Source organism: Sturnira hondurensis, unplaced genomic scaffold (genome assembly GCF_014824575.4).
Source record: "Sturnira hondurensis isolate 20B ecotype Veracruz unplaced genomic scaffold, ASM1482457v3 Scaffold0008480, whole genome shotgun sequence".
In the NCBI taxonomy this organism is placed as follows: Eukaryota; Metazoa; Chordata; class Mammalia; order Chiroptera; family Phyllostomidae; genus Sturnira; species Sturnira hondurensis.
Genome location: NW_028081111.1, coordinates 2,049,404 through 2,077,262, shown reverse-complemented (window position 1 = coordinate 2,077,262; position 27,859 = coordinate 2,049,404). Strand labels below are relative to the sequence as shown.

Here is a 27,859-nt window from a genome sequence, read left to right as displayed (position 1 = left end):
ACTCGGAGCAGATGGTTCCATGGGCCAATGGCTTGTGAAACAGGGTGGAGTTTTGGTGAAGGGACAGTGGTGAGAAAGATGGCGGCCACTTTAGGACCCTCGGGGTGGTGGTGGCAGTGGCGGTGGCGGCGGGGTTTGTTGGCTTGGGATGGGTCCAGGATGTTTCTCCTTTTTCTTTTGTTGGGGTCTGGGCAGGGGCCCCGAAAAGTCGGGGCGGGTCAGACGTTCGAGTACTTGAAACGGGAGCACTCGCTGTCGAAGCCCTATCAGGGTGAGGCGCCCAGGACTAAGTGGTCGTGCTTGGGGAGGGCTTCAGGACCTGAGTTCCTCGGTATAGACGGGCGACGACGGGCTTCGTGGCTCCGGAAACTACTGCCAGTGGGAGGGGTCCCCACGGGGACTCCTGCCATTTTGGGGAGCCACGGGCCTGCAGGGCAGGGGTCAGCCTTCCTCCACACTTACCCCCTGAGGCTCGCCTCGCACTGCCCCTCACTTAGCGCTGGGTGCTTCCAGCAGGTCGTGACTGGGCTCTCGGAAGCCGGTAGGGCTAGGCCTGAACGGAGGGGAAATCGGTGTTGGACAGGAGGAATGTGAGAAGGGGAGGGAACTGCGAGTGGGGCGGGGGGGGGGATGGGGGGATGGGGGCGGGGGATGGAAGGCCAGAGCTCGGCAGGACTGAGACAAGATGAATCTGTTGCAGTTTAAAACACCTGTTCTCCAGTCCAGAAACCCTACTGATGAAAGAGACTGGTAGCTTTGCTCTGTTTAGGGTTCATAGGCCCTTAGGCTTAGCTTATCAACCAGAAAATTTGTGTACTTTGCTGCAAAGAGGACCAAATCAGTGCAGATGGCCAGACACAAGCCAGTTTCCACACTGGAGTGTGGGTAGGAGGACAGCAAACAAACACACACACACAAACTCCAAGTGCAAGAGCATTCGTTAAGCACCCTTACTACTGCTGTTACGGGTGATTATTATTCCCTTAGCAGATGCATGAAGTGCCTCCTCTGTGTGGGTCTCTGCTAATGCTGTGGGTTATATAGACACAGTTCTCACTCCCAGGGAGCTTATAGTCTGAGGTATCAGGTGAAGTCGGGCTTGGATTGTTTAAAGAAACAAGGTGGTTAAGCCCCAGAAGCCTGAGGATCAAGCTCTTTTTGGGTTAACTAGGGAATTTATTTTTTAATGGTGCTACAATTTAGTCACAAAAAAGGGAAGAATGGATTTGAGCAATGGTTAACTGTGGCATGGATAAAGTGATAACTCTGATGTGCTTTGGGGTCTTTATTTGAGAAGGGCTTTGTGAAAGGAAGCTGTAAAAATCATAAGGATATGAAGTTTATGTCAGAAGGTGGGAGATTGACATGAAAGGAAAAAAAGATGATGACTCCAGCTTTTGGAAGGCCTTCTGGTGGCTTTCTGAATGAGTTGGTGTTGAAAAGTATGAGCTGATTTACTTCCTCCATGTAGGTGTGGGCACTGGAAGTTCCTCATTGTGGAATCTGATGGGCAATGCCATGGTGATGACCCAATACATCCGCCTTACCCCAGATATGCAAAGTAAACAGGGTGCCCTGTGGAACCGGATGGTAAGAATCTTCCTCCTGTGTTGGTGACCCAAAAAATCCTAGAAAGTTCACCAAGGGAATATTGACTTAATTTTACTGTTTATTTCCAGTATTTTATCTTATGTATTTATCAGGGGTTTTCATTTCAGAGACTTTCATAATGAAATCAGATATTCAGGGAAATGCTCTCTATTGCCCTAATTATAACAAATAACTCATTTTGATCCTGTTTTCTGAAATGTCTTCAATTCCTTATTGACTTGATAGTGTGACTTCTTGAAGGTTAATAACTCATGTTTAGTTACTTTGCTTTGTAAAGTAGAAGATTTGTCTTTTAAATTTAGCCCAAATTTCATTCCAGTTTCTTCCTCCCCTTCTTTGTAATTTTACTTTGAGGAGTCTAATTTTAAGTTTTATTTTCATTTTAATCATTTTATTGGTCCTTCTTTGGATCTTTTCTAGCTACATTGTCTTTCTTGAGGTATGATGTCAAGAAGCGCATACGGTATTACTGGTGTGGCTGCGTTCTGATTGTGTGCAAGTGTAAGATGATGCTTTCTTTCTGGTTTCCAGGGCTCTTTCTAAGTCTTTTACAACCGCTTTACTTTTGGGAATGACCTTGGTGTCATCCTTGAATACTTTCTCTTGGGTTCACATAAGCTAAGAACTCACTTTTCTGTGTTTTTTTTTTTATCATTAGGTTTAGATAAGTTAAATCTCAGAAAAGAGCACTGTTTCTTCTTCCTGTTCATGTTATGTGCAGCGAATATTAAAGGAGCATAGGGAGAAGAGAAGTTTCTGCATGAGCCATTTGCACAAGCTGGCCCCTTAACCCAGACTATAGGGCTGAGCTCATTCCTGGACAGAGTGTAGGGTGGCATGTTCTGGTAGTAGAGTTGAAAGGCTGCCAGTTGAAAGACTCGGGTTCCAGATCTAGCTGTTTATCACACACCCACTGTGAGCCCTAGGAGGTTAGTTAACCTCTCAGTTTTCAGTTTCTCCATTTGTCAGATGCGCCTTCATAATTCTTGTTCTACTTGCCCACTAGGGTTGTTATGAGAGTAGACATGAAAAAGCTTTGGAAAGTTAAAATGGTTATAGAAATGCATGTTGTTATGTTCTATATCCCTTATAAGGTTCATTGATGGAGGTCTCTTGGTTACTAAATGATTGTATCCAGGGCTAGGTACTTTGCTTCTCTCTTGCTAGCTATCTCTACATAACTCTTAGCAGCAATTCTAGTCTAGTTTCCAGTTTTCTTTTTTGGATTTTCTGCAACCTGTATTTTTTGATAACTGGCTATCAGAAAGAACCTTGGGATTCGTTTCTGAGTTATTTGGATAGGAAGCACTGGTTTGAGCAGTGGTTCTCAAGTTTGGCTGTTTGTTGGAGTTGATACCTGGATCCCACCCCCAGAAATTTTGATTTAATTGGAATGGAATGTGGTTTGGCCATTGGGATTTTTTAAAGCTGTAGGACTAGGTGAATCTAATGTGCAACAAAATTTCAGAACCACTATTAGACATAGTCCTGAGCAAAACCATATAGCATTGTGCTACACAAGGCCAAGGATAAGTGGCAGACCCCTGTTGGGTCAGTGTGAACCCCTCTGACCCTGCCCTCTTTCCAGGGCCATAATGTCTACCCATTAGCTCCCTGCCACTGAATTCCACTCTTGCCCTGAAATATAAATGTAACAGCAGAAAGATGAGAACCCAGAATGACAACACAGAGGCTGAGTTCATTGGAATAGGGTAAGCTCGTGGAGATTTCAGGGTTTACTGGTGAATTTAGAAGTATCTGCACTCCTTTCATTTGGACCATGTACTCCCAATTTTAACACTTTTTGGAAGATTTCCCAGAAATTGACCTGAAAACTGAAAATGATCTAGCAATATGTTGCTTGAGAGCCAGAACAATCTATTTGGAGGACCTTCGGCTGAATCCTGTTGGTCTGTCCACTCCTCCTTCTCGTCTTTTTTCATGGTGGACTTTAACCAGGAGCCTCTCTAAACCAAATACCTACCCTATGGTTTCTACTTGAAAGTGTTCAAAATAGTGTCAACAATAAAAAATTTTTAAATAATTTTTAAAAAAGAAAGTGTTAGACTAGAGTACTTACCTCCTTCTTCATTTTTCCAAGGTTTGCTCCACCTCCTTAAAGTTTTTCCCTCCAGAAGCTGTCCCTGTTGTGGGGGTGGGGTTGTTCTCTTTTGGTGCATTCATGCTTCCTGACCACAGGCATGAGGTTTGGGGGGACTGTAACTTATGTTTCCTCATGGGAACTCCAGCTTATCCCTTAGCTTGCTATAGAGCCAAGTCTAACTAATTAGAGGTATGTATAGCATCTTTAATTATTCTTGGAAACTTTTGTAAAATGACTTTGTTTTTCTTATTCTTTCACAATTAATAAGGCTTTGACCTTTCTTTAAATCCAAGCTTTTTAGAGTACTTCTGTCAGAGAGGTGTTCTTAAGCTACAGATGAGATACTTTAGCCACATACTCTACAGCCTGAAATGCTTTGCTGGATCTGTGTAGGATGATAGCAGCCTCATGTGGTGGTCTCGTATGTGTTCGCACTTCAGAGTACTATACTGTTCCTATTGGGAGATGTTGAAGGAAATTAGGAGGTTTATTTACTTTTTACATTAAATCTCATATACAGTTGAATGGCTCTATTTATTTAACTTTATGACATAAGCACTTAGCAAGTTTTAACCCTTAGCCTCATGTTACCTGCATGTATATTTTTCTAGTCTGTAGACTGCTGATGAGGGGTTTCCCATTCATGCCCTTTATTGATCCCAATATGTTTTTTACTTTAGCCATGTTTCCTGAGAGACTGGGAATTGCAGGTGCACTTCAAAATCCATGGACAAGGAAAGAAGAATTTGCATGGGGATGGCTTAGCAATCTGGTACACAAAGGATCGGATGCAATCAGGTATTGGGACCCTGAATTGCTTTTGTGTAGGGGGTAAATGACCTGCTTTCTTTCTTTTTCTCTTTTATAAAGATTTTGTTTGTTTATTTTTAGAGAGAGAGGAGGGGAGGGGAATAAGAGAGGGAAAGAAACATCAAAGTGCAAGAGAAACATCCATCAGTTGCCTCTTGTACACCCCCAGCCAGGGACATGTGCCCTGACCAGGAATTGGAACGGCGACCTTTTTGTTTGCGGGATGATGCCCAACCCACAGAGTCACACTGGTTAGGGCCCAACCTGCTTTCTCATGTGCCTTCTTTTTGAGAAGGGTATGTCCCCACAATGCCAGCAATTTTTCCTCTCCCTTGATGTCTGGGTGCAGACTGGCCTATCTAGTCTCTAGAGTGGGGTCTGAATCCTCATAAGGAGCCAAATCTGACTCATCCTGGGGCTATTCTTGCTTATTAGTTCTTTCTGATTTTCCTGTGACCTGGCCTGGCCTCTTGACTAGATGAAAGCACTGGCCCTCCTGAACACTGATGACTGGGTGAGCAGGTTCCTTCTGGGTGTTCACAGTGACCGATCTCAGCACTCCTGAGTTAGGAAAACAGTGTCTATTTTTCCCTGTTGTGTGGGAGCCCCAAGCAGATGGCAAACTCCAGCTGATTCAGCCTGATCTCTTTTGCAACAAGAAGTCAAACCTGGGAAATCAGATCTCTCATAGGGGCATGGTTGTCACCAAGTGTTTGTGAAGCAGAATTCTTTAGGGGCCCCTCAGCAGTTAGTTGGGATCAGGGAGCAGATGTAGTGCTAAACAAGGTTGCAGTGGCCTTTTCTCTTTCCCCCGCCTTCGGTAGAAGCTATAGCTATTTATTGGCTGCTTGTTACTCTTCTGGGTGTTTTCTCATCTTAATTGAGACCTGAGAGTCATTTGAATTTTACTTTTTTCTCCATCATAGTGATATGTTATTCTTATTTCAACTCTTGACTTTTTTTCATTGTTCATCATCTGTTCTCTCTCTCTAGGGCCTGTGTTTGGAAACATGGACAAATTTGTGGGGCTGGGAGTATTTGTAGACACCTACCCCAATGAGGAGAAGCAGCAAGAGGTAATGGCAAGTGTCAGAGCTTAGGTCAGCCACATGGACGTCCCTGTTCTCTGCTGTAGGAATGCTGTTCAGAAGGGAACAGAGAGTCTAGGAAGTGAGGGGTTCACTTCTACTTTCTTCATCTACCAAACTTCAAAAGTTAATATCTTTGTCAGGGTTTTTACTGGAGAGAGGTATTTACAGTGTGTAGGCTTTTGGGAATGGCTGTCTGAATGAGGGCTTTCTCTTCAGGGTTAACAGTGTTCTGTCTTGGGCACATTAGGTGGTTGCTGGAAGTGAGCATGCTTGGCCAGTTGGTGATATGACTGCTAGGCCAGCAGCACCAGAGCAAGCTGAATTTATGTAACTAAGCTCCCCTGATGATGTAATAGATCACTGCTCTGTTCTGCAGCTTGCTTACCCTTTCCAGCATCCTTTTCTTCCTCCTCTTCTCAGACCTGAACAGCATTTCTCTTTTTCTCTAGGAAAGGCTATCAAAGGAAATGGATGAAATCTCAGGATTTTGTGGGAACCCAGTATCTGGCTCTTGGCAGAAGCTTCTTTCTTTTTGTTAGCAAGTCGTAAGGGTTCTTTAGTACTTTCTTATGCTAGCAACAGGTTGGTACTCTCTACCCAATGGTCCTGCCATCAGATGGTGGGAAAATGATTATGACAGGTTGTTGTTGGACATCCTATAACTGAATAATATTTAGCAAGAAAGGCAGGATTAGAAGTGGAGGTAGAACTCACTTTATTTTTAAGCCCTAAAATATTCAAACTTGTAAAAATATTAGAAGAACACATCACTGTACATGCAACACCCAGATTCAACAGTTTTTAACATTTTCCACAGAGCTTGCCTTAGAGGATGTGGAGAGTGATACCTGAGTTAGAAGAATAAACTTTTATTGTGGGTCAGTTACCAGAGTTGTTTCTGAGTCCGTCTTCACTCCTCCATCCCCAGGCCCTGAGAATCTTGAGCAAGACCAACATGATCCTCGCACTCAGTAGCACCGATGTGTGAGAATGTTGCCCGGGGGTGGGGGGGGGGCACTCAGGGATGTGGAAGGAAGGCAGCAGCAGCATCTAACTGGGGCAGCACTTTGGTGATCGTGGTGGCTGTTGGGGAAGATTTTTTTCCAGGAAGTGACATTTACATTGAAGTCTGCAGAATGAGGAACCAGTGTTTCATATTGAGGAAAAAGCATGTATTAAGGTGATGAAGTGAGAGAAGGGATAACAACTGTAAGGACAAAAAAGAGGAATCAGAAAGAGATGAGGCCACAGAGAAGAACAGAGCTAGCAGTGTTGCCATTGTGCACAATTCCGGGGGCCACCATTCACATTGCATTGTTTTGTATTAACACTGTTCTCTCTTGAGCATGTTAACTGGCCACTGAGATTGAACACTGTCTCCTTGGGTGAGTGGTGGTTTGACTATTTAGACCAGCACCAGAGCAGTCTGCATGTATGTGACTTACCCTCAGCACGCACACTCTTGGGCCAGATGTTGAAGGATGGTGTTCACATTAAGAAGTATGGAATAATGCATACCTGCATTAAAGGATTTTAATGAGGAGCTTATCATGACTAGGTTTGCGGCTGTGCTGAGGAAGCAGTAGTAGTTGGAAGTGTATCTGAATAAGAGGCCTAGGCTTCAGGGCCTAACTAGAGTTTTAAATCTGCCTCTGTTTCTTCCAGAAATGAATTGTTCATACTGTCTTGGCTTCCACTTCACCATCAGATACTAGTAATTCTGGTTTGAGAGGGCAAATCCGATGAGCTTATTTTGTAAGGATAGTAGCTGTTAATAAAAACAGTTAGTTTCAGATGGTAAAAAGTGGGCCTTCTTTTCTGGCTAGCTATTGTGGTTCTGACTCCTAACTGCACATTGGAATTACCTAGTATTTAAAAATGCTAATATCCAGACCTAACCTCAGAGTCTGATTCCATTTGTCTTAGGTGAAATTTAGGCAACCTTACTTTCCAAAGGTCTCAAAGCTGTTCGGGTGAGTCACATGTATAACCAGAATTGAGAACCCCTCGACCAACATCAGGTCTTTTCTTAAATTTTTTGTTTATTAAACAAATTTTAAAATTAAAACTAAATTTTAAAAAACCAATAAAAGTTTTGTTTATTACTTTGGTTATTTTGTGCTAGGCACTTTATAAGTACTATCTTAATCCTCATCAAATCTCCTTATAGTCAGTATTATTTTTCCCATTTTACCAGTGAGTAAACAGAAGCTTAGAGAAGTTAAGTGTCTTAGAACAACCAATATAAGATGGTGTCAGATTTTGAACACAGGTCCACCTGATTCCAGAGATTGTGCTTTTAATTATGATGCTCTGTTACCTCCCACTCACTGTTTTCTTCTGAAGGGTGGATTTCCTTGAGAATGGAGGCATTCACTATTGTCATGTGATCTGTGCGATTTCAGTTCTTAGAGCTTCTTCTTAGTGCAGAGAAGATCGAAAGTGTATTCCTTTCCACATACTAACAACCTGGACTATCTTAGATGTGTTTTGTTAGCAGCATCGTTTACTGTGATATGATATGTAAAGGTGCCAGCTATTGTTCCATGCACTTTGACAGTTATTATTTGCTTATGAAAAATATACTTTGCAGCATATATTATTTTTATCTGTACATGATGGGTAAGAAACTGAACTCCAGAAGGCTAAAAAACTTGTGACACACAGGTAGTGGGTTTGACTCTAGTGATCTCAGCCTCATTATTTTCTTTATTATTTTCAGCACATAAGGAGAAGGTGACAAGTACAGTACCTCTTAATAACTTGCAGATGTTATGTCATGTTTAGAAGGTGTGCTGGATGAGGAGGACAAGGAGCTGACAGGAGGGATGTGGAATAATTGGACCATGCTTTGGTCTCTTGTTTCCTTGTCACCAGAGTGTACATGACCTTGTTGCTAAACTCACTTGGTAGCACGTTTGTTCATGAGGAAATACTGGGAAAATGCTAGCAACCAGTAATACATCTCAGAAGAGGTGACGGGAGTTCAGCATATGAGTAGTTTTGGCTTAGCTATCTGAAATCAGGACAGATTGTCCAGAGTCACTTAGTTTCCTTACCAGTAATACAGGAATTGCTGTTTAGGTGATTAAGTCAAGAGCTTCAGTATTTGGGAGTTCAGGGTACTACCTGTGCTGCACTGTGGTTGCCAGATCATAAGTGGTTGTCGAAATAATACCTGAAAAAATAGAAAATCCGTATAGATCTGTATAAATAAAGTGATTGAATTAGTAATTTAAAATCATTCACAAAGAAAAGCCCAGGACCAAATGGTTTCACTGATAAGTTCTACCAAATACATAAAGTAGAATTAATACAGAATTCTTCTCCAACCCTTACAAAGTGTAGAAGGAAGGGACACTACCAACTAATTCTTGAATTAGTATTACCCTGGTACTAAAACTAGATAAGGATATCACAAGAAAACCATAGAACAATATCTCTTATGATTATAGATGGAAAATCTATTCAAAACACTAGCAAACCAAATCCAGCAGCATATGAAGAGGATTATATACTATGGCTGAGTATGTTTATCCTAAGAATTAATGTTTGGTTTAATGTCTGAAAATTAATATGCTAGACTGTATTAATAGAATAAAAGGCAAAAGTCATTTGATCATAGTAATAGATGTAGAAAAAAGTATTTGATAAAATGTAATACCTCTGTGATAAGAAAAGTACTCAACAGATTAGGAATAGAGGGGAACTTCCTCAACCTGGTAAAGGGCATCTGGAAAACCCCCAGATAACATTACACTTAATTGTAAAAGATTGAAAGGTTTCCCCCTAAGGTCAGGAATAAGACAAAGTATTCTGCTCTTGCCACTTCTATTCAGCATAGTCCTAGAGGGTCTAGTTAGCACAAGTAGGCAGGAAAATAGAAGACATCTAGATTGGAAAGAAAGAAGTAACACTATTTCTGCTTGCAGTTGACAGCATGTCAAAAACCCTAAAGAACCCATAAACTTAGAACTAATAAATGAATTCAGCAAGGTTGCAGGACACACGATCAACATACAAAAATCAGTCATATTTCTATATGTTTGCACTGAACAATCAGAAAATGAAAGTAAGAAAATTTCATTTATGCTATTATTCAAAATGAGTAAAATGTTAGAAATAAATTTAAAGAACATATATTCTGAAAACTGAATATTGTTGAAAGAAATTAAAGAAGATGTAAGTAAATGGAAAGACATACCAGGTCATGAATTAGAAACTTAGTATTGTTAAGATGGTGACACTCCCCACATTAATCTACAGATTTGATACAATTCCTATCAGAAGCCTAGCTGGCTTATTTGAGAAATTGATAAGCTGATCCTAAGATCAACAAAAATTCAAGAGAATCAGAATAGCCAAAATAATTTTAATAAAGAAGAGCAAAGTTGGGGGACTCACACTTTCTGATTTCAAAACTTACTACAGACTCCAGTCAAGATGGCGGCGTAGGCAGGCGTGGCTTGTGTCTTCGCACAACCACATCAAAATTACAACTAAAAGTAAAACAACCATCACTTGGGAATGTCAGAAATCACTGAATAGAAGCCTAACTATGGAAGTAAAGAAACCACATCCATTCAGACTGGTCAAAGGAACACAGATGCAGAACAAGCTGGTCCCACACCCATGTGAATAAAAATTCAGGAGGGATATTTCAGGAGTGAGGAGTCCCAGACCCACACCAGGACCCCCAACCCAGGATTCCAGTGCCAGGAAGATAAGTCCCCATAACTTCTGGCTCCAAAAACTAGTGGGTTTCTTGGAAGAAATCAGTTTCTTGTGGAAGAAACTGCTAGAGCCCCAAGCAGCTCCTTGTAAAGAACCAACACACAGATTCACTTAGACATCAGTGGCATATAGGGAGAAACTGAAGTGTCGGGCATCAAGGTGAGTATAGCAGTGTCCCTTTGCTAAATCTCCGCCCCTCCCAACAGAACCGTTAAGCTGGTGGCATATCTGAGACTCCATCAACCAGGGTAACACTGACCCACCTTGGAGATCCCCGGAGGCTCTGCCCCATTCATCTCACAGGCCCACCCAAATTGCTTTTCCAGAAGAATGGCTGGTCTTGGCTCCTGAATTCTATCCAACAGGCAACAGTTGCCCTTCAGTGAGCTCTAGTGGCAGCCAGATTGCTTTATAGCTCAGGCAGGGTGGCCTTGGGCAATACACAGGTGGGGACTGACCTTGGTCTGCACCACCTGGGAAACCCCATGGCCAACATATCCAGTGGACAGCTACAGACCACATTGGAGCACCACCACCCTGCCCCTGCACAGCTGATCCTCCATGGAAGGCAGAGGTTGGTGGTGAGTGGTCACAGCCAATCCTTGAAGCTGACTGGCCTGGGTAAATCCCTCCCATTGATCTGCCCACAGCAACTAAGGCTCAACTACAATAGGAAAGGTGTACTCAGCCCACACAAAGGGTATACCTTAAGCACCCAGCATGGGTGATAAGGGATGTTGTGCCACTGGACCCTACAGGACACCTACTATATTGGCCACACTACCGACACATGGAGTCAAAGCAGCTGCAATAGAAACAGACACAGGGAGGCTGCCAAAATGAGGAGACAAACACGGCCCAAGTGAAAGAACAGATTAAAACTCCAGGAAAAGGTAAATGAAAGGGATATAAGCAATCTATCAGATGCAGGATTCAAAACACTGTAAGAATGCTCAAGGAACTTAGGACCTTGGCAGCATAAAAAAGACCCAGTCAGAAATGAAGGATACACTAACTGAAATACAGAACAGTTTACAGGGAAATGACAGTAGAGTGGATGAAGCTGGTAATTGGATCAATGATTTGAACATAAGGAAGCAAAAAACCAATCAGAACAACAAGAAGAAAAAATTAAAAAAATGAGGGTAGTAGAAACAGCCTCTGGGACAACTTTAAGAGAGCCAACATTTGCATCGTAGGGGTGCCAGAAGGAGAAGAAAAAGCAAGAAATTAGAAATCTATCTGAAAAAATAGTGAAAGAGAATTTCCCTAATTTGGTGAAGGAAATAGACATGAAAGTCCAGGAAGCACAGAGAGTCCCAATTATGATGGGTGCAAAGAGACCTGCTCCAAAACACATCATATTTAAAAGGCCAAAGATTAAAGAGAGACTTTTTTTGCTAACTGCTTTTTTTTTGACTTTTTAAAATTGTTGCTCCAGTTAAAGAGAGACTCTTAAAAGCAGCACAAGAAAAGAAGTTACCAGGTGGTTGCCAGATGGGAGGAGGGAGGGGAAGAATGGGTGGGAAGGTGAGTATTAAGAAGTACAAATAGGTGCCCTGGTCAGTGTTGCTCAGTGGATTGAGCTCCAGCCTGTGAACCAAAGGGTTGCTGTGATTCCCAGGCAGGGCATATGCCTGGGTTGCAGGCCTGGTCCCAGTAGGTTGGGGAGGGACATGAGAAGCAACCACACATCGATGTTTCTTGCCTGCTCCCTCTCTCTCCCTACCCCTCTGCCTAAAACTAAATAAGTAAAATCTTTAAAAAAAACCAAAACCCATAGGCAGTTGCAATGTAGGAAAAGACTAGCCAAAGAACTTAACACGCGTGACCCATGGACATGAACAATGGCGAGAGGATTGCTTGAGGGAGTAGGGGGTGCTGGGTGGAGGAGGGCAAAGGGGAGAGAATCACGATAACAGTAATAGCATAATAAGTTATAATTTAGAAAACTTACTACAAAGTTATGGTAATAAGACAGTGTGGTATCAGCATAAAGACAGACCTGTAGATTAATGGAATACAATTGAAATTTCAGAAGTAAATCCTCACTTTTTTGAGCAATTGATGTTTGATAGAAAGAGGCTAAAACAATTCAGTGGGGAGAGAATCATCTTTTCAGCAAATGGTATTGGGACAACTGGATACCTACAGGGAGAATAATGAAGTTTCCCCAGCCCCACACCATACACTCAAGTGGATCAAAGAACTGAAAGTAAAAGCTAAAACTATAAAACTCTTAGAAAAAATTAGGGTTAATTCTTTATGACCTTGGAGCAGGCAATGGTTTCTTAGATTTGACATCTAAAACAAAAGCCACAATGCCCTGGCTGGTGTAGCTCAGTGGATTGAGCGCGAGCCTGTGAAGCAAAGGGCCACTGGTTCGATTCCCAGTCAGGGCACATGCCTGGGTTGCAGGCCAGGTTCCCAGTGGGGGACCCATGAGAGGCAACAGCACATTGATGTTTCTCTCCCACTCTTTCTCCTTCCTGTCCCCTCTCTAAAAATAAATAAATAAAATATTTTTTTAAAAATAAAACAAAAGCCACAAAAGAAAAAAATAGATAAATTGGACTTCACTCAAAAAATGTGCTTCAGAGGATACCATCAAGGAAGTGAAAGGACAACCCACGGGCTGGGAGAAAATAAATGTAAATTATAAATGTAATAGAACTTGTAAAAGAACTATGACAAGTTCCTGATCAGAAACTTGTCATAGTTCTTTATTCTAGATATACTCCAATAATGAAAGAGACAACCCAATTAAAAAATTGCTGAAACATCTGAATAGGTATTTTCCCAAAGAAGATTTACAGATGACCAATAAACACAGGAAAAGATGCTCAACATCTTAGCCAATAGGGACACACAGATGAAAACCACAATGAGATGCCACTTGACACTCACACGGCTAAAGCAGAAAAATCAGATTATAATGTGTTGCTAAACCTGTGGAGTTGTTGGAACCCTCATGCACTGCTGATAGGAATGTAAAATGGAGCAGTTGTTTTGGAAAACAGTTGAGCAGTTCTTCAAATGATTAAACAGAGTTTATATGATCCAGCAATTCCAGTCCTAGTTATCTAGCTAAGAGAAATGAAAACATGTCTACCTGAAAACATTCATGTGAATATTCATAGCATTATTCATGATAACCGCTCAGATGAGCGAATAAACAAATATGATATATCCTTACAGTGGGGTATTATTCAGCATTAAAAAGAAGCATTGATATGTGCTCCAGTGTGGATGACCCTTGAAAATATGCTAAGTAAAAGAAGCCAGCCAACAACAAGATGACATTTTATGATCCCATGTGTATGAACTGTCCACAACAGGCAAATCTAGGAACAGAAAGTAGAAGAGTAGATGCCTGAGACTGGGCTAGAGGGTGGGAGTGGGGAGAGTAACTGCTAGTGGACACAAGGTTTCTTTTTGAGGCAATGAAAATGTCCTAAAATTCATGCTGGTAACAATTATCTTAACTCTGAATATGCTAAAAACCAATGAATCATGGACTTCAAATAGGTGAATGGTGTGGTGTGTGAATTATATCACAGTATTGCTGTTTTGTTAAAATTTTTGATTAAAGCATGGCTTGATCATCTTTTCTCAGCTCTGTGAAGTCATCTGATGGTCATGGTTCCTCATGAGAGCCCAGATTTTGGTGAAAAGTTTCAGGGAACTCTTGGAGTGAGGTGTCTTTTTCAGTTGAAACAAGAGTAAGATGATGGAGACCTTCTGGAAGGAGAGCTCAAAAGTGCAGCCCTTTGCAGCCTTGATTGACCCTTATTCTTCCCAGAGGCAGACACTGGGGCCTCCTCACTCTGTGGAGGTGAGGCGAGTGGTAGGAGAGTGGGGAGAAAGCTCACTGCTCTTTCCGGCTGTGGCCAGCTTGGAAGTTGAGTTTGCGGCATATCCTATGTTTTTACTGTGATAATTTTTTCCTCCTTTGAAGCTGCAAAAAAAATTAACAGTACTGTGCCATCCAGTGTAAAAACACATTCCCTCCTTGAAGACACTGACCCTCTTGGTCTGTATTGTTGGCAGAGAGAATCTTTACATTATCAAAGGAACTTCATTAACTTCTGAAATTCTGTTGTCATCCAACATGGATGTGATTCACGCTTTTGTTTGTTTTTTAAAAGATTTTATTTATTTATTTTAGAGAGGGAAAGGGAGAGAGAAAGAGAGGGAGAGAAATACCAATGTGCAGTTGCCTCTCATGTGCCCCATTTTGGGGACTTGGCAAGCAACCCAGGCATGTGCCCTAGCTGGGAATCGAACTGGCACCCCCTTGGTTTGCAGGCCAGTGCTCAATCCACTGAGCCATACCAGCCAGGGCTGATTTAGGCTTTTTGTTTCAGTCTCAGGTGAGGTAGTGTTTTCCAAGATACTCTTGGAAAATAGGTGGGGACAGTATTGAGACTTTGATATGAGTAGGCATTGAAGCTGAGCTTTGGTAAGAGGTAGTTTTCAAGGGAAATAGAAATGTATGGCTTTCTGCTGGAATTGAGAGAAGATGAGAAGGTAATGTCTCTTTTCTGAAACTGAAAGAGGGAGGGAGGAAGGAGAAAGAAAGCAAGAACCCATGCTTAACTATGGGTTAGTCTTTACCTTTCGGTTTTGACCCTTTTAAGAATATGACAAAAGTGGTTGGCTCACTGAAAGATACAGGTACACAGCGGGTTTTACATACAATTTTAGGAGGGTTGGGAACTCCCCAAAGTAGGACTGTAGACAAGATCTTCTCATTAACAAGACATACTCACCTACTATCAGACTGATGGGCAGCAGTGAAATGGAGGCATATATATCAGGCTGGATTCTGAACCTTGGCAATTGTAATCAGGGTAGATGAGTTATGAACTTTAGTGCTTGGCATTTGGGCATACCTCAAGTTTAATGGTTTCTGATTTTAAAATACTTCTTATTGAAGTCCTCAAATTACATTATATGGGTTTGTTCTAGTGGGGTCACAACTAAAATAAGTGGGATTAAAATCATCCCATTAGTTTAAGATATAATGGTAATGTTCATGAATGTGAAAGTCTTCCAGGCAGTCGTCTGGCTGGTTTCACCCCTTTCATGTGTCCTCAGTTGAGGAGCTTTCAAACTTAGGGACAGAGTCCCTCGGATAAGTTAGCAGTAGTTTGGGGGCTGAGGGAGCAGGGGGCGTATTGCTGAGTTATCCTGTCATCTTTGTATCTAGAGTCCTGCCTAAAGGGTACTGGGAGGAGATTGCTGTAGGACCAGCAACTTACATTGTTCTGAAAGCCTGAAAAATGTCTGTAGAAGTGACAGTGTGTTCCACTAGTGATCCAAGGGGAGGGTCAGATGGAGGCATGAAAGGAGATGCTGTAGAAGAGGCATTTGTCTGTTCTTATTTTTATATAAAAGCTCATTATAGAAAAATCAGAAAAGGCTAAAACAAAAGCAAAATGTACAAAACCTTTTTAAAAATAAGGCATTGCATTACATGAGCATACTGTTTTCTTGAACTTCCACTTAAAATTTTTTTAAAATATTTTTATTTATTTATCTTTAGAGGGGAAGGGAAGGAGAGAAGGAGAGAAATATCAATGTATGGTTGCCTCTTGTGAGTCCCCTGCTGGGAACTGGCCTGCAACCCAGGCATGTGCCCTGACTTGGAATCGAACCGCGATCTTGTGGTTCGCAGGCCCGCGTTCAATCCACTGAGCTACACCAGCCAGGGCTTAAAATTTGTTTGATACATTAAAAAATTGAGAATATGGCAAATACTAGATTCAGATTAATTTTTTTAAAATTTTGACACAGTTTCATACTTACAGAGATTATAATACAACAAAGAATTAGGCGTGCTCTTTACCCAGATTCCCCAAAATGTTAATTTCTTACTACATTTGCTTTGCCTTTTCTTTAACTTCTGTGTGTGCCTGTCGGTCTGTGTCTGTTTATTTTTCTGAACTGTCCCAATACTTAGGAGTAAATTGCTTTCATGATGTCCTCTTAATCCTAAATACTTTACTTGTTTTTCCTAAACACAAGGAATTCTCTTATATAACCACAGCACGGTGATAAAATCAGGAACTTAATATTGATACCAATACTATTACCTAATCTACTGAATTTATTCAGATTTCACCAGTTGCTCAAGTGTGTCCTTTAAGGGACAAGAAGATCACAGATGCTATGTTGCATTCAGTTGTTAAGTCTGTCTTTCCCTTAATTTGGAATCATTCTCGAATATTTCTCTGTGTTTCAGGGTGGAGACCTAGGGGTTTTTGGGGGTTTTGGGTGTTTTGGTGTTTTTTGTTTTTTGGGTTTTGGGTTTTGGTGGTTTTTTTGTATCTCGTAGTATATACTAAGTGATTTTCCATATTGGTAGATACGGAGAGCAGTGTAGTTTTCACTGAGTAACTGAGCCAGGACTCTGGGGCCAGACTACCTGTTTCCAACCCTGGTCTCACTACTCAGTACCTGTGTTCTCTTACACACATTTTCTTCTGTGAAATGGGGCTGCCATACTACAGCCCTATGCATAAGTGCACATTACTGATTCGGTGCCTGTCACAGAGTAAGCTCTCAGAAAATGCTGGCTACTATTGTCACTACTAAGTGACATTCACAAGGGCCATTCTGCAGATATGTTGGCAGTAGCAAGTGTGGCTCTGTTCTCTCCTGCCTTGCTTTTCTTCATATCTATCTAGGTTGAGAGAGCAAACTTAGCCAGCTTACTCACCTACAGGATGGTTTAGTTGGAAAAACTGCCCTAGAAAGTGGCTCCCAAGGGCTCCCAAGTTCATGAGCTCATGTTGGTTTGTGACAGTTTCACTGGTCTTAGAGAGTACAGGTTACTTTTCATAGATGCTAAATGTTTTATTATGACATTGTATAGTTCTTTTTGGGATATTAAAATGTCCTTTTAAAAATGATGTTCATAAAAAATTGATGCTTATAAAGATGGTTGCTTATTTTGTCATTATTGTATTTAATAGGTCAGAAAAGTAACAAAGACAAACCCATTAACCCCCAAAATATTTTTAGAGATTTACTGGCCCATGACAAGTCAGTGGTCTGGGAATTACTGTTCTAAATGATGTGCATTTGGCTGTGTGCTTATATACAAGCACCTGTGAACAGGGTTTCTGTCTAGAAATCCATTTAGTTATAGATTGAATGAACATTTTTTGACTCTCTCCTGAATGCGGGACACTGTACCAGATGCTTTTCATGTCTCATTTCATCTTCGTAACTAACCCTGTGAGCTATGCGTTGTTTTCCCTGCTTCTACTGAGGAGATAAGACCCTCAGAAATGGAGTTCACCCAAGATTATGGAGCCTGGAGTGGTCTGTCTGAGCACAGTTGGCACCCGGCTCTCCCTAGTCACAGAGGCCATGTTTGCTTTTTTCTCTGCATTGTTCACAGCTCATGTGCTTCAGACTTGTGGCATTTTAGTAATGGTCCATAAATCCCTAAGTTCACGGGTCTCCTTTCAATCAAGATGTACTAAAGGTACAATTATATTTAGAGAACTTTTTTCAGTGGCCTTGCAGTACAAAAATGAGAAAGCATTTCCCCACCCTACAGAGAGCTATTTGTACAACAGCAGGAGTTCCTCATTTTTTGGTGACTCTTGGGTTAGGAATGAAACTTCTGCCTTTGCCTGAGTCAGTGTGATTCTTCAGCCTTCCGTTCCAGCTACATATAGGCTGCCTTCCAAGGAAAGGAAATTGCCACTGTGTGATATTAGTGGGTGCCCTAGAAACACTTCGTGATCTCCTGCCTGGGCATAGGAAATAAGATGCATTCAAATAATTACTAATAATATGAGGGGCAAAGTTGGAAGCTAAGTCATGAGTTGCGGAAGGAGACAGATTTCAGCTCTAAAGCTGTGGGGCTTTGTCTAGTGCAGGGACTAGACAAAGTCCCTGCACTAGACAAAGCCCCTGCACTAGACAGTCCCTGCACTAGACAGTCCTTGACTAGACTAGCACATGAGTTGCTGAAGGAGACAGATTTCAGCTCTAAAGCTGTGGGGCTTTGTCTAGTGTTTCTTAAATTTGGCTGTTTATGCTGCTTTTTAAAAAATAAACTTGTTCCCTACTCTAGACCTACTGAACAAGACTATGTGACTGAGGGACACACAGGTATGTACAGCCGAAAAGCTCCCCCAGGCAATCCTGAGGACCAAGTTACCTCTGACTTCATAGCTGGATGCCACACCAGCCTTGGGATCATCAGAACTCCCCGGGACATTTTTAATTCCTTCCTTTTCTTCACTGGCCCCTGAAGTTAGCAGCTTTCTTGTCAAGCCCATTTCTGTAAAATGTTTGATAAGCACACTCACAAATCTGTTGTTCCAGATCAGCAATTTTCAACATTATCCATCTCATGGCACACGCAAACTTAATTACTAAAACTCTGCACACCACAAAATGTATTTTTGGCTGACCTGACCAAAAAATAGGTATAAGTTTGATTTATTCATACCAGATGGTTACTGTTGTGTTGGCTGTTGTCATTTTTCTTATTTGACAAAAGAGGTCAGTGCCCCTGACTTAATAGGCAGGTATTGCATGTTTTCAAAATTCTTGTGGCAGTGGTTTAAATAGCTATCCTAGATTGTAGTTGTAGAGAGTAGTTGTTAGCAGTTTGATCCTTCCCTGATTATTTAATCTCTTGCTATAGCCCTGTGTGTATTCCACCAGCAGCTTGAGAGGAAAACAGCTGAGAGCTGCTCTGAGGCCACCCTGAACTCCTTACTGTGGCCTCTAGTGCCCAGTGGGATCTGGCTTCTGCCTCAGCTCACACCAGCCTCTTCCTCACTAGCTTAGTTTCAGACACCCATGTCTTCTACAAATGTGCCAAACTCATGCTGCTTTTGGGGGACTCCCTCTAATTAACATTCTGGGCCTCAGCTTAGATTTTGACTCCTAATCAATCTCTGTTGTGTCACTTCTTCATCATAGTATTCATCATAGTGTTTATCATTGTATGAAATTTTATTATCATTTGTCTCTTTCACTCTGTTGTCAGCTCCATGAGAGCAGGTACCTGTCAATGTTGTTTCCCATCAAACTCAAAGCATCTGGAATACTGCCTGGCTGGTAATAGGTGCTCAGGAAGCGTTAGAGAAAGAAGTGCTTTGGGCTGTACACTCTCACACACCTTTATTTCAGGGCAGGACTGTGCTGACTGTCCATTGGGATCTTGGTGCTAGAAGTGTAGCAGTTTTCTGGAGCAAAACTAAATACCCTTGAGCTATTTGTCATGTTGCAACACTCCCATGGAGCTTTTCCTTGCCAACGTGTAGGTTAGAGTGGCAACAGCTCTTTAGAAATATATGTCCATAGGCCCAACTAGAGGGTAAATGATCCCTTAGGATTAGTGTTAATTTCAGTCTCTCCAGTCCTGGGCTGTATACATGTCAGGCATTTGCTGTATTCTGAGATCCTACAAAGTAAAGAACATCTTTTTATTTTTTAGATTTTATTTTTATAGAGAGGGGAAGGGAAGGAGAGAGATTTCATTGTGCAAGAGAACCATCGATCCATTGCCTCTCGCACACCCCCAGCTGGGGACCTGGCCTGCAACCCAGGCATGTGCCCTGACTGGGAATCGAACCGGCGACCTTTTGATTTGCAGGATGATGCCCAACCCACTAAGCACACCAGTCAGGGCAAAGGACATCCTCACTTTGGAAGAACTCAGCCCTATTTGGCATTCTTGTCTCTCTCCTTGCTATGGAAATACTGCTGTCTGGGTACAAACCCATGGCCTGATCTCCTGACTCCCTTAATTGGGACTGTTTGAATGGTGTAATGCTGTGTGTTTCATAAAGCTTCTGAAAGCTTCAGGACATTAGGTCCTGAGCTTCAGGTTTTCCTAGAGGACCTCTGAAAATCTGGTGATAGTAACATGCCCTCCTTCAGAAAATGTACAAGCACCAGTGCATGTATTTTTGCCTATAATTTTTAGGAGCATAAGGACTTAAATGCCCTTCATAGACTCTAAATGTCTTTTTGGGGTTGAGATTCGTTTGCTTATCCACCACAGCTGGGTTTTGGCTCTTCCATGGCTGTTTCTTTCTGACTTGGTCTCCCATCTTCTGTGCCCTCTCGTTTTTAAACCCGTTGGACTCTCTCAGGCCCAGAAGAGGCGATATTCTCCAGGAGTCCAGGTACTCAGTTTTTGATCCACCATGGTCACCCTTTATTCCCTGTGTGTTCATCCAACATTTGCTACTGTTAAGTATCCATGTGGCTACTGACTCAAGAGTCACGAGTCTCTGATTTTGAGTGCTCCATCTCCTTGCATGTTGACTGTTGGGGACTGTGGAATTCATTGAGTGGCATGTGTCATATGACCTCTCCCTTCATCTACACTGCCTGGCACTGGGCTTGCTCTGGAATGGTTAGCTTACCATTTCTAAGGAAAAATTTTCTCCTACAACTCTGTTAGAGAGAGGGCCTCTGAAGTAGGTGGGGAAATGGGTAGGATATGGGGAAACCTGCAGTGGAAGAACTTTGCCCTGTGTATTATTGGAGGAAGTTGTGTGCCATGAAGCTTAAATGGGCTGGATTTTTTTTTGGTTAAGAACAGTCATCTTGGCTGGAGAACACCATCCAGCAGTCTGGTTCTGGCAGTACTCTTTCTGAGTCTTAATCCATTCAGCATTATCTGCTCATAGGATTTTAGAATTTGAAAGGAGCTATCCTGAATGGAAAGATTTCCCTGATCAAACAGGTATTTTCAGAATACCTGTTGTGTACAAAACGCTTACTCTGGCGGGGTAGGGTTGGGGGGTATGGGCCTCGGTGGAGACACATAAAGTAGCATAATAAATTATTGTTTTATTCAAGAAGTTGACATGGCAGTGGGTAGATAGGTACATACACATAAAAAGGAAGCCACTAGTCTGGGGCAGAATACCCGTGCAAAATGGTTATCTCTGGGAAGAGGTACGAGTCAGACTCCAGAGCCGTAGAGGAGCCGAAGTCAGGTACAGAGTTTAGTCGCTTACTGGGCCATATCCTTTTAGTGTGTTCTAGTGAATTGTTAACGATGTGCGCAGGCATTCCAGGGAGCACTTCCTTACTGTCTTCTGCTTCTCCTTCTCTACTTTCCTAGCGGGTGTTCCCCTACATCTCAGCCATGGTGAACAATGGTTCCCTCAGCTATGATCATGAGCGGGATGGGCGGCCAACGGAGCTGGGGGGCTGTACGGCCATTGTCCGAAACCTCCATTATGACACCTTCCTTGTGATTCGCTATGTCAAGAGGCATTTGACGGTGAGTCTCTGTTCTAGACCAACATGGCTGTTTGGTTCCCGCTCCCATGGCCTGGCCCTGATTTCTCTCTTCTTTTTATTCTAGATAATGATGGACATCGATGGCAAGCATGAGTGGAGGGACTGCATTGAAGTGCCAGGGGTCCGCCTGCCCCGGGGTTACTACTTTGGCACCTCCTCCATCACGGGGGATCTTTCAGGTATCGCCTTCTTATTTGCCCCAACTGAAGTCACATCTTGGTAGCCAGGCCTTGGTGAGGCTTCTAAGAGGAGAGAGTCAGACCAGCAGAACTCTGGGAAGCAGATATCCTGGGAGTGTTTATCTTCCTACATTCCCATACCCAGATTCCTTAAGACCCCAGGCTTATGTGTCCTCAAACAGCTGCCCCCGGAGACAGAGCTATGGAAAAGTAGTTTGCCTCTTTGTGGAGCCACCTCTCCAGCCTGTGTTTTAAGTTCTGTGCTTTTCTGTTTCTGGTGCCATCTTTCTAGTCTGCTTCCTCTCTTTCCCCTCCTAATGTACTCAGTTTCCCGTCTCTTAACAAGGCTTCTCCGTAACTCTGCCATCCCTCTTCCGACTGATACTGAGGCCCTCCTTTGTGGCCAGACTTGTGAATGTCATATGTGGAGATGCTCCTGTTTCCAGCCATCCCCTCTGGACATGCTGTCCTGGACCTGTGTTTCTGCCATGCAGTTAGCACTCTTCTAGTGGAAGTTACTTCCGTGTCCTGGCCGTGTGTGGCACTCTATTCTCAGCCCTTGCTCTGTTTCCTCTTCAGGTCTTTTATTTTTCTTTAGTGAGAGAAGGGAGGGCGAGAGTGAGGAAGAGAAGCATTGATGTGAGAGAGAAACATTGATTGGTTGCCTCTCATACGCATCCCAACCAGGGCCAAACCCACAACCCAGGCATGTATGTGTCCTGACCAGGAATCAAACCCGTGATCTTTCAGTCTATGGGACAGTGTTTCCTATAGGTCTATGGTTGGTGTTTCCAACCAACTGGGCCACACCAGCCAGGGCTCTTCAGCTCTTTGGACCATTTGCCCTGAGGGTCTTACCTGCCATGACAGTTATGGCACTGGCGATACCTGCTGCTTTTCCTTTCCCTGCTCTTTAGGACTTTCTTTCTCCTTGTCCAGATTTGTGGCTTCTCTCTTTTTAAAATTATTTATTTTTTAAAGAATGGGGAAGAGCCCTGGCTGGTGTGTGGCTCAGTGGATTGAGTACCAGCCTGCAGATCAAAGAATCACTGGTTTAATTCCTAGTCGGCCCACATGCCTGGGTTGCTAGCCAGGTCCCCAGTGGGGGGGTGCTCGAGAGGCAGCCACATGTTGATGTTTCTCTCCCTCTCTTTCTCCCTCCCTTCCCCTCTGTCTAAAAGTAAAATCTTTTTTAAAAATGGAGAAGGGAGGGAGAAAGAGAGGGAGAGAAACTCTGTTGGTTGACTCTTGTACATGCCCCAATGGAGGACACTGAACTTGCAACCCAGGTATGTGCCCTGACCCAGAATGGAACCTGCCACCTTTCACTTTGTGGGATGACACCCAACCAACTGAGCCATGTGCGTCAGGGGTCAGTGGCTTCTCTTTATTTGCTTGTTCTCCCCCTTGGCTTTAGCCCCAGTCATAACATTATTTGGGAAGAGGTAAAGAACTGAATGCATGGTTTTTTAAATACATAACTTATTATGAATAAAGCTAATATGAAACAGAATTTTCTTCTGGCAGAAAGGCAAACACTCCTGGGAATGGGCAGCAGCTGCTCGGTTCCAGCATCACTGCCAAGAGAAAATGTGGGCTCAGTCAGGCCATTCTTTAGTTTTTTAAGAGAAACTGGGAACTTGGATCTCTAAAGTGAAATCTGATTTTTAAAATTCTGGCTTTTTAAAGATTCAACTTTATTGAGATGTATTTTCCATAGAATAGAAGTATATAGTTTGAAGATTTTGACAAATATTTACACCTATGTCCTCACCTCCAACAGTCAAGATACAGAGAGTCTTTCCGTCACTGCAGGAAGTTCCCTGTGTCCCTTTGCAGCAGTCTTCCCTCACCTTCTACTTGGGCAGCCAGGCTCTACTGACTGTGAGATGGGCTGAAGCTGTGGGACAGAGCTCACCGTGGCTCAGAAACAGGAGGCACCAGCTTCAGATCTTTGCTATGCAATCCTGTTACATGACTCAAGTTGAAAGAGGTGTCCTTGTCTACTTTGAATTTTCCTTTGAATTTATGGGTTTCTAGGTCCTGTGAGTTAACTTCCTGGTGTACTTTTCAATGGGAAGTTGTTCCCAACTGTTAGAGATGAACAGATAGAATACAGTCAATTTTTGTTTTTCCTAAGGCGTCCTTTGCTCAAGGTTTTGGGTGGTAATGCCTAGGTTAGTAAGTCTGTGTTTTCTGCCCATAGGTTGTCCCTCAGTAGAAATTGTGTCATCTTCTTAAGGTCTTTCTTGTTGATATCTTACCATTAATGCAGCAAATTGTTGAACATGCTGAGACAGTTGGGACACATTCCAGATGTGCCAGCTTTTGGTGCCCCACATTGTGGAGAGTGTTACCCTAGCTTTTTATCCTGTCCATGGATCAAACTCAGCCCTGACAGTAAAAATATCTAATTGAAGGCAAATCCAGATTTTTCTGTCTAGGGATTCTCTAAAGATTCTAAGAGTCCAAGCAGGTGTAGATGCCATCCTAGTAATAAAAATGGCAAGAAATCCAGTCCCTGATAACCAACCAAGTAGCCATGAGCTAGCTCTATGGCATTCAGATTTGTGGTATACAGAATCACAGTTACAAGGATCCACAAAGCATTAGGCCCAGTCAGGAAGGGGAACGTTTCGTTCTGTGCCACAGCTGAGCCCGGCAAGCGGCCATCAAACCGCTACCACCAGGAGGCCCTTTCCTGTCTTACAAGTGTGTCATTCCCATCAAAGGGAAGCTCAGTGCTGCTAATTCTCCTCTTACTACTGTCCTGGAACATTTTACGTATCATGGGGGATTTCATTCTTGTATTATCTTTAAATTTGTAAATTATGTAGGTAATGCTTGTTGATAAAAATTTTCAATGTGGAATAATATAGAATAGTCCTGTTCCTTACTCTTACTAGATGAGAAAACAGGCCACAATTATTCTTTCAAGGTCATTGCTAGTTAGCTGTGAATCAGAAGCTTGAGCCAAGATACTCTAAGATATCTTTTTGAGAGGGCTTGAGCAACCCTTGTTCTTTTTTCTTTAGACAACCATGACATTATTTCCCTGAAGCTATTTGAATTAACAGTGGAGAGAACCCCAGAAGAGGAGAAGCTGCATCGAGATGTGTTCTTACCCTCGGTGGACAACATGAAGCTGCCTGAGAGTGAGCATAGGGACCCTGGGAAGCAGCCCACAGTGGGAGAGGAGTCGCAATACTGGGGACGGGCTCGCAGGGCCGACTTCCCTCTGTCCTTCCTCTGCCCAATAAGCACTGGCACAGTGCTCCAGTGTGTGGAGCTCTGTCTTCAGGTTACAGATGAGCAGCTGCTTCATTTTAGATTAAAGCATCTGGAAAGGGAGAGTGAGCTCTGGCTCCCAGAAATGGGCATCAGGTCCTGGGGCATTAGTAGCCTGTTGGGTGGTCTTTCCCAGTAGGGTAGGCTCCCGGGTGCTGACTTTCTTCTCTTTCACTTCCTCAGTGACAGCCCCTCTGCCACCCCTGAGTGGGTTGGCCCTCTTCCTCATCGTCTTCTTCTCTCTGGTGTTTTCTGTATTTGCCATTGTCATTGGGATCATACTCTATAACAAGTGGCAGGAACAGAGCCGAAAGCGTTTCTACTGACCCCTTCTGTGACCACCAGCCCTGTGCTGTCACCATGAGGTATGGGAGGAGCAGGCGCTATCCTGAGCACATAGCCCATCAGTCTTCTCCAGTGTCTGGCAGCTGGTCAGGGACTCTGTTCTGTCACTGGAGCTTTAAATTCAGGGACACTGTATTCCCATGGTCATCCTTGGGGTCCTCTGTCTCTGGTTCAGGAAGCCCACCCACCCCAGGGCAACGCTTCTGTGATGTGCCTTTCCCTGCAGCCTGTCTACAGGGTACGCAGAAGGATGGAGACAGTACCTGCCGTTATGATGCCAAGATCACAGAAAAGAGCTTCGCTGCCCTGGCTGCCTTGATGTGGGACTCAGGAGCCTTGTCCTTCTCATTTAAATCTGCAAAGAGTGGAAATTGATACCTCCTCATACCTACCTAACATCCATTCATTGGTTTTTGCTTTTTGTCTGAGCCTTTCTTCACCTGAGGAGCTCTCCTTGGAAATCTGGATGGAAACTTCTCCACTTTGCCTTCCTCTCCCTCTTATTGTCCTCTCCAAATGCAGCTTGAGCTTGAGAAGACATTTTATGCCTATCTGTTGGGGTCTGAGGCTGCAGAACAAACATAGTTCACTGACCCTCATTAGGTGTCCAAAGGAAGAGAGCTTTCAGTTTTGGCTTGCTGCTCTAGCCTTTGCTCGTCAGTGTGGATCCTGGTTCCGTTGGTGTGTTTGTGACTTTCCCAGTTAGGAACCATTAGGTTCTTAGTCATGTTTGGCTGGAAGTTGGTGTACAAGTCAAGAGAATCTTGGAAGATCTCATGGATAAAATAGGAATAATTGTGACACTAACCAGCTCCAGGTTTTGACACCAAAAGCAATGTTTGCTGTGTTATCTGACCACATGGAGATGCTTCTGGACCATCTGGAGCTTTCTTAGCTGCATGTTTTGTGTCTGTCATAATCTTCGGAATCCCACTTTGAGTGTTTAAAATGTAAGGAAGATTTCTTTGTGTAGCTGTGGCCTGGATACTCCCCAGGGGGAAATCTGGCTTTTTTTCCTAATGGATAAGGAACAGTTGATGTTCTCATGATGCAAACCTGCCATCAATAAGCTCTCATCATCCGTGCCTGGAAGCATTCATTGTCATGGAGCAACAAGTCTGAGTGCATCCTCCAGGGGTCAGCCCTTATTCCACTGCCTTATTTGACAAGGGGTCATACACTGTTCTGCTCACCTGTCTGCCTATGATGAAATCAGCTAATAGAGGGCTCGCCCAGAACTTCTGTAGCCTAAGGGAAATTCGTAAAGTGGCTGATGGAAACAAAACGCTAGCTTCTGACTGAGTGCTCTTCCTTCTAGGGGTGCATTTGGGGGAGGGTCCAGGTCTTCTTCCTGAGCCCGTAAGCCCTTACTCTGCCTTTTCTGTTGGGAAATCCTCAGCTCAACACAGAAGGAAAGGAGGGTTACCTTACCTGGGTATGGGTTTCTGTCTTCTTGGGCTTTTTTATGTCCTTCCCACATGCTTAATTAAACCTCATGGGCAGTAATACCCTCCTGCAGGCAGGATTAAGGTGGAATCCTCCTAACACCTTCCCCACAACAGCAGAGCACCTCCAGAGTGCCAGAGGACAAACAGATCTAGAGCTTCACCTTGTGATCAAGTAGACCTGAAAAAGCAAATGGTTCTTTTGTGACTGAGTTCAGGAGGAGATTGGATAGAGCCCTGTGGTGAGAGGACCTAGGTGGGCTCTTGAGAAGACCTGGGCCTTGGTGCAAGAGGCGCGGGGTCTTCTCGTGTGGGAGGCATGTTAGTGAGCGAGCTTGAACCCGTAGGTTTTGTGTGATTTCAGCTCATGAGTGCCTTGAGGCTTAAGGAAGGCAGGGAAGACGTGTAATGCAGTCCCCACCTGGCGTAGGGCTGACTTAGAGCTGTGTGGTACAGGAAGCCGTCTAACCATTACGTGGTGTGTCCTGTCTCACCATACACAGTGTTCTTTGTTACAAAACTTGTTTATTTTAGTGGAAAATTACAGCTTTGCCTTTCTTGCTAGAAGTGGTTTCTGAACAGACTAGCCAGAATATTCCCAGCCCCTTGCTGCCCTAGAAGATAGAAATAAGGAATTGGCAGGAAGGTCCAGGGTAGGTCTGACAGTGGGCAAAGAAAAGCCAAACATGGGCAAATTAGCCTTGTGGCGCTGGAAGTTCTGGGAAAATATCTTGCAGGTGATTCAGGGGTCCCCGCAGGAGTTTCAGCCGATGGCCTGTTGTTGTAGGCTCTAGGTTAGGATGCTGGGTGGTGATGTCAGAAGAGCTGGCATTGCTGGTGTTCGGTGAATTGATGATATTGGTGAATATTTTAATGGGCGTATTCATCCGAAGTGCAGGCTTGATCCAGCTCATGGCCAAATAGTTCTAGAGAGAACAGGCAACAGACCAAGGT

At 43.2% G+C, this 27,859-nt stretch overlaps 2 protein-coding genes across 5 annotated transcripts in view; one reads left to right on the top strand and one right to left on the bottom strand.

Moving 5' to 3' along the window:
- The first annotated feature begins 55 nt into the window (after window positions 1-55).
- Window positions 56-25,779, top strand: LMAN2L (lectin, mannose binding 2 like). 4 transcript variants are annotated; one of them, XM_037055025.1, is made up of 9 exons: window positions 56-271; window positions 1,472-1,590; window positions 4,396-4,513; window positions 5,519-5,601; window positions 20,484-20,516; window positions 21,467-21,628; window positions 21,713-21,827; window positions 24,863-24,982; window positions 25,299-25,779. In XM_037055025.1, the coding sequence occupies exons 1-9, from the start codon at window positions 79-81 to the stop codon at window positions 25,439-25,441; spliced, it is 1,086 nt and encodes a 361-aa protein (XP_036910920.1). In that variant the 5' UTR covers window positions 56-78; the 3' UTR covers window positions 25,442-25,779. The 4 variants fall into 4 exon arrangements, with proteins under 4 accessions (XP_036910920.1, XP_036910921.1, XP_036910918.1 ...); XM_037055026.1 differs by lacking the exon at window positions 20,484-20,516 and having other exon boundaries at window positions 76-271; XM_037055023.1 differs by lacking the exon at window positions 25,299-25,779 and having other exon boundaries at window positions 76-271; window positions 24,863-25,292.
- Window positions 25,780-27,600: 1,821 nt separating this feature from the next.
- FER1L5 (fer-1 like family member 5) overlaps window positions 27,601-27,859 on the bottom strand; it is a 55,731-nt gene continuing 55,472 nt past the window's right edge. Inside the window, exon 53 of the mRNA XM_037054972.1 lies at window positions 27,601-27,831. Within this exon, the coding sequence (XP_036910867.1) occupies window positions 27,601-27,831 (231 nt within the window). The remainder of the gene's footprint in view (window positions 27,832-27,859) is intronic.